We start from the raw sequence: 6,333 nt of genomic DNA, 5'->3' as shown, positions 1-6,333 counted from the left end.
ATATTTTTTACCAATGAACATCTGAAGGGTGGGATGTGCTTTTGCACAGATGAGTGGTGACGTAAAGCTTAAACAAAATACCAATAACAAAATAACAATTTTATACAATACTGCCCCTTTAATTCCACGGTGTGATGCACTCCACTTCCACTTGTGACAAAATTCACCTTAAACAGGCATATGAAGGTCATTTTCTGTTGGATCTGTTAAAGAACCAGAAATGAACTATACCTTTTAGAAGAGGGGTAGAGCTCCACAGAAATGACTTCCAGCCCATTCCAGGCGGCCACACTGACAGCATAAAAGAGACACTGCCAACAGATTACTGCTCCTTGACTGAAGCTCAGGAGCAGCAGGAAAGTGCAGGCTGAGGATGCCAGCATAGAACCACCTGGGAGAAAAAAAGAGACAAATAATCACTGAGCTAATTGCTGCAAAATTCGACTTTTGTTCTGTTTCTTTAACCAATTTGCAGCCTTGGACACCATTGTATTGTCAATAAACACCCAGATCCAGACACTAAGGAGGACAGTTAATGGTCATCTGCTCTGATGTTCTGCTAAACATGTCACCTATTATTCGGATCCTTCCTATCTTGTCCATAAAAAGTGCCGAGATGATGTTGCCAGGCAGCACAGCCAAGCTTCCCAGGAAGCTGACCAGATAGATTACTATGTCGTTCTCCTCCTGGAAGTTTAGATGACAGCCTTTCTTTGGGTGGAGGAAGGTGGTGTTCTCCATTCGACAGTTTTTGAACTTTTCCTGCCACAGGTCTGGACAGAAAACACACACCGTTTGACACGAGACAAAAAACCCCAAAGGTATTACTTTGAGTAAAGATAACGCTACGTCAGGCTGTGGCAGCACCTGTGTTGTAGAAGACTGTGTCTTTGATTGTGCAGTTCTCAAAGAATGTGTTGGTCGACCTGATGTCCTCAAAGTAGCAGTTCTCAAAGAGCGAATCCTCAAACTTGACGGATTTAATCTCGATGTTTGCAAATCTTCAAAAAAAAAAAAAAAACAACAAAAAAACAGAGAGACAGAAATGGCAGAAAGCTGAACCTTAACTTTCCGGATCTCTGGGTTTATGAAGAACAGTGATAAACATACTTGTCATGGATGTACTCTCCCTCGCGGTGGACTTGGTTGACGAGGGAAAAATTAAAGTGGAATCGCTCCACGCGTTCCCGATGAAACACTCGGACCTTAGACTCGTACTCCTCGTACTGCATGTACTTTATCATGTCAGGGAACCACACTCCCAATCCATGGTAGCTATCACACACACAGAAAAGAAATGTCACACCTAAACACCTAAGTCATTTATGTACCTGAACTGAAAATCTCAGAAAGGCATGAACCTGTCATTGGTTTCTGGCATACCAGTGACAGGAAGAAATGTTCAGTTTAATCCAACAATGTAAATATTTAAATCAAAAGTTAAGGTTCAATTTTTTTAAAGTATTCCTCTTATCAGACTTTGAAGGGTTAAAAAAAATTACAGATTGTACATTTTTATTTTATATTTTTGTGTTGACACTATGAAGCCAGCCCTCAAGATGACCATGTGATGTGAATCTCAAACTGGTCCATGTTGTCTCCTAAGCTGTTATTCTACCTGAAAGCCATGCAGAACCACACGATGACCAGGAAAAGGCCCTGCAGCCTGAGCTCTGGAGCAGATAAAGACATCACATTGGCCATCACCTTCAGGAAAGAGACACAGAACATTAAGCCAGTCATCGAGTCATGCTTTTCATACAAGCAACGTTGTGTCGGGATAAAAACAACCGAAAGCAAAGCAAAAGTTTCTGTTTGACCTTTTCACATCTATTGAATTGTAAAACAGAGAGGTTTTGAAACCTGCTGCAGCATGGTCATTTTTCGAACCGTCCAGCGCTGAAAGGCGGTTCCAGTGTCACTCTGGATCTCTATGAATTCGTCCTCCTGGGTTTGTGGAGTTTTAATATTCGTCACCTGCAATAAAGAGACGCAGAATGTGTTTTTATTTCTCTCAATGATTGCTTTCGTTCTTAGACCTCCGACTAGGTGAATAAACCTGGAATGATTGGCGGGGAAGTGGGGGCGGGAGTTATTCCATCAGACCGTCAATTCCCGAAACAACACATGCAAAAAAAAAAACACTTGTAAAAGTGTATGTGGGGTCAGTGCCACCCACTGGACCCACACAGAGTAAAACCCTTGTGGGGTCTAAATGACCTTTTGTCTTAAGACCGCTGGAAGGTTACAAAAAAAAAAGTCATCATTCTATGTTACTGTTATGCACATGTTTGTGTTGGTCTAAGTAATTAAAATACATTTAAAACACAGAGAGAAGTTACCTAGGATGTAATGTGAGGTAATGTAAAAATATTCAAGGGTGCTTTTGCAAAGCACTATAACCCAATGGAAAGGAGTTATCAGTCTACACCATTCCACCGAAGAATGAGGCGCTTTATTAGTACTTTCTCTCAAGACCTGATGATAAAGATGTAACCGGCTTCTTCTTTCATTATCCTTTTAAATTAGTGGTGAAATGTGTTTGGCCAGCCATGCGTGTTGGTGTGAATGAAGGCTTACAGTGAAGACTCGCTCTGGCTCCCCCTTGGCCTTCCAGTTGGTGTCGTGAACCTGTCGCAAGATCATCCATGCCTCATCGTGCCTGGCGTTCTGGAATCCACAAACACATAGACTGAAAAATGCCTCTTTAGGTTTCAAGGTCGCTGGTGGAAACCACAAATTGTGTAGTGAATGTGTAGTTTAAATTCCACACACAGTCTACTAAGCATAATGTGGCTGCATGCTGATGACTCATCTGTGCAAGATGTGGATGCTTTACATATACCGCTAACCCCAAAGCTATTTAAAACCCAGGTAGACTTAGGTTTAAAGCAATCTTTTAGTTTTAGCATTATTTTATTTTTTGGACTGGAAATGATGTTAATGCTTTGGAGTGACACAGATAAAAGTACCGACCTGAATCTGTGAAGCAAAATGAGAAATTAAGGTAAAAGCAAGGAGGCCTCCCAATCTTAAAGATTTGTTGTCAACAAAGATAAGTCATCAAAATGCCAGTGGAAACATGCAAATAGTTGCTGAATGTTAGGCTCATATAAGCAGTTGCAGGTTATAAAACATTAAAATAGATTAAAATATAAAAATAGGCTAAAAAAAAAAACCCTGTTCAGAATAATTCACAAAATACATTTCAATGTAAAGAACAATATTATGGGATATTGCTGTGTTGATACAGATGTGGTAGTATAAGCTAATGTGCTAAGTTACCAGAAGCTACTAGTATGCTTCCATAGCAGTAGTTATTCCTGGTCATGTTAGGAAACGTTTAGCTAAATTTGTCAGGATATAGATATGTTAAATAATAATGGCATGTATATTCGTTTGTGCATGTTATGATATTAATAAGTTCTGGATATACTATAAGTCTTATACAGATTAAACTTTGGGTCAAGGTGTAATAGGACTGGCCACAGGTTTTCAAGGAGCCATTTTGGGTTTGTTGTGATATTGTGATATATATATGTATATCTGTATAAATCGTTTGCTGTTGTGATTCAGATACATATAATTGAATATTGTACAACAATTAAGTCGAATGTTGTCATTTTGGATTTGTTACGAGCTCACAGTAACACCAGATGTATTTGTTGGCTTTATTCAATATTGGGTGCTTTGGTGCCACGGCTCTAAATAGATGTGAAACAATTGATTAAACCAGATGTTGGTTGTTTAATATGTCATGGCAGAACAAACCCTGCAGCCAAGCGATGCAGCAGCTTTCTACATCCGCCTCTTTACTAATATTTTTCAGGGTTACCATTCCAACCCCAACTCCAGATGGAGAGGGACAAAACCAGCAATTTGAAGAATGGTTTGTTTGCTGTAATACTAACAAAGAATTGTGTGTTGATCACTGACAAGAGTATAAATGATCTGATCTCTGAGCCGATTAACTATCCATCTTGCCATGTGACACCGTGCTCCATCACAGCTGGAGAAAAGGCACTATTCATCACCAAATTGCTCAAACATTAATGGGCAGCGTTGCTCCTGGAGGAAGTTTTGAGCCCATTCTTTATTTACGGCAGTGTTTCTTGGTAAAATTGTGAGCCCACCCCAATGAAAAACAGCCAACCCTACAGATAAATGGTCTCAGAAGACCTTAGTTCTTGATAAGTGTTCACCTTTTCATCTAAGGATGCTCCTCGTTCCCGATACTCCCAAGCAGTTTAAAAAGGTTTTAATCAAAGAAAATGGGGTTATCCCACTCCTCTGTAGTCCAGTCCTGGTACTTCTTGCAGAAAACAAGTGTATCCTTGATGTTTTTGAGAGAAGTGCCTCTAGAGAAGTGCTTAGCAGACAATCCTAGAACTTGCTCTACTTTCTTGGGTGCCTTAGAGATTTTGATTCTCCTTTAAGTTATGGATAATGCTTAATTCAGGTGCAATTTTGCTTGCAGGAATATCCGTGAAGATCCCTTGACACAGGGTGATTATGAAAGGACGTACTTTCTCTTACTGACTGTGAGGGATTTACCCCCCTCCCTAAGAGGTGCTGTTTTGCATGTTCTTTATATATTCTGGGTTATTTGGGTGAATGTATTGTTTTGGGAGGTGGTTTGATTTGTTTTAATCATCTTTCTCATCTCTTTGAGGTCACCTGGTCCTGTGTTGCCGTGGAAGCGCGCCCATGAGCAACGCTGACAAGGACCTGGTGTTTCCAATCAGCCTCATTGGGAAAATCCATTTTCAGAGAGGGAGAGATGCATTTCTATTTTGACTGGATTCCAGATTGTTTGTTTCTAGTTTTGTTTTTAGTTGTGTTTGAGTTAATGGTAACTTGATAGACACTTTCTAGGTATAGTTTAGTGCACATGTTTGTTTGTAGCTGAAAATGACTCCACCCCTTTAATTAGTTCGGATGGGAGCCCATCCTTTAAAAACCAGGTGGTTGAGATGAGGGGGAGATTCTCCCTCTTGTTTTGACAAATGTGTTGTGCTGATCTGAATGGAACTGAACTGTAAGGTATGAAACAGAAGATAAAAGTAAAGAAAAAATATTGAGTACTCGACAACTGCTGACTCCAGTCTCTTTCCTCTTGAGTCGTATAACCAACACTGACCATGGTTGAAGAATGATTTCACTCTATTCTGTCCTCGCTAATACTTTCCCCTAAGATTGTAATAACATGAACAGTTGTTTTCTGTGCTAAAATTTATAACAGGTTTCAAAGGTTTTACACATGGATGGCCTTGGCCATTGGTAGACTCAATCATTGGTATATTTTTACTTATAAGGCTATAGTAGGACGTCTTCCTTCGTATGTGTTGACCTCCATAAATAAAAAGTCCAAAGTACGATATTCTCTATTTTTATTCTTGGTGCCTAACGTCCAATCTGAAGTTGGAAAGAAATATTTTCAGTGTTCTGCTCCGTCTTCTTGGAACCAGTTTCAGAAATACATGAACCTAAAGGGGCTGTTACTAAATGTTTTTACGGATGTTCTTACTGATTTTGAGAAGGAATCAGCCGTCGGTGAATATTTTGACCGAGGAATCTTTTAACTAATTTATTTATGATGTCAACTTTTTCTGCTTTGCTGTAAATGATCTGTAAACTCTGTGTGATCCTCCCAGTTTTGGCCAGGCTTCTCTTGCAAAAGAGATTTTTAATTTCAATGGGATTTTAAGTTTTAATAATAATGCAAAGAAGACTGTGTGATTAATTATTTTACATCAATATTCATGACCTTTTTTATTTTTTTTATCTGACCGCTCTTTGAGAAAAACTAGACCCTAATTGCCACCATAAAACCAAAACCTTCAGTGACTGTAAAGAATGAGATTCTTTACAGCCCTACAGTTGCTAAAAGTGTACAGTAAAACCTTTTAGCAATGACAGTTCATTCCTAAGAATGAACTGTCATTGATTCTTTCGATCATCTGGCCCTGGGATCTGACCTCCAGCAGGAAACGTGGACTCTCGGGCATGAACACGACTCCGATGAGTGCAGCCAGCGCCGGGAAGAGACACACAAACATAAACAGTCTCCAGCTGTGAATCTGAAACTGGGTTCCAATGGCGAAGCCCCAGCCTGACAAAAACAAAAAACAAACAAAAAAACAAAGTTACAGCAAGTTAAAATTTCATAAAGATATCAGCCCCGATTAGACAAAAACTTCTAGGATTGTTGTTCAAAAGGGAGGACAGTGTTAGCTTGTGGGGTTAGAGAGCAGCCTTGAAGGAGCCTCATAGTCGGCCATTTTGACCTGAGCAAACTTAACTGAACTTCTCCCACTGGATGAAATGAATACT

The 6,333-nt window shown here is 39.7% G+C and overlaps 1 protein-coding gene and 1 long non-coding RNA gene across 2 annotated transcripts in view; both read right to left on the bottom strand.

Moving 5' to 3' along the window:
• Positions 1-6,333, bottom strand: part of LOC106957997 (synaptic vesicle glycoprotein 2B-like) — a 32,917-nt gene that overhangs the window by 2,634 nt on the left and 23,950 nt on the right. The window contains exons 5-12 of the mRNA XM_015049638.1: positions 5,979-6,112; positions 2,581-2,670; positions 1,864-1,977; positions 1,619-1,707; positions 1,111-1,275; positions 868-1,001; positions 573-773; positions 232-391 (exon numbers count right to left, since the gene is read on the bottom strand). Of these exons, the coding sequence (XP_014905124.1) occupies positions 232-391; positions 573-773; positions 868-1,001; positions 1,111-1,275; positions 1,619-1,707; positions 1,864-1,977; positions 2,581-2,670; positions 5,979-6,112 (1,087 nt within the window). The remainder of the gene's footprint in view (positions 1-231; positions 392-572; positions 774-867; positions 1,002-1,110; positions 1,276-1,618; positions 1,708-1,863; positions 1,978-2,580; positions 2,671-5,978; positions 6,113-6,333) is intronic.
• Positions 4,212-5,947, bottom strand: LOC106958001 (uncharacterized). The gene is made up of 2 exons (XR_001427075.1): positions 5,137-5,947; positions 4,212-4,535 (listed from the first exon to the last, which is right to left on the bottom strand). It is a non-coding gene; the product is annotated as an uncharacterized LOC106958001 (long non-coding RNA).

This window comes from Poecilia latipinna, unplaced genomic scaffold (genome assembly GCF_001443285.1).
Source record: "Poecilia latipinna isolate Pla-1442-1.1 unplaced genomic scaffold, P_latipinna-1.0 Scaffold954, whole genome shotgun sequence".
Lineage (NCBI taxonomy): Eukaryota > Metazoa > Chordata > Actinopteri > Cyprinodontiformes > Poeciliidae > Poecilia > Poecilia latipinna.
The sequence above is the reverse complement of the archived record's forward strand: the minus strand, read 5'-3'. Positions and strand labels throughout refer to the sequence as shown.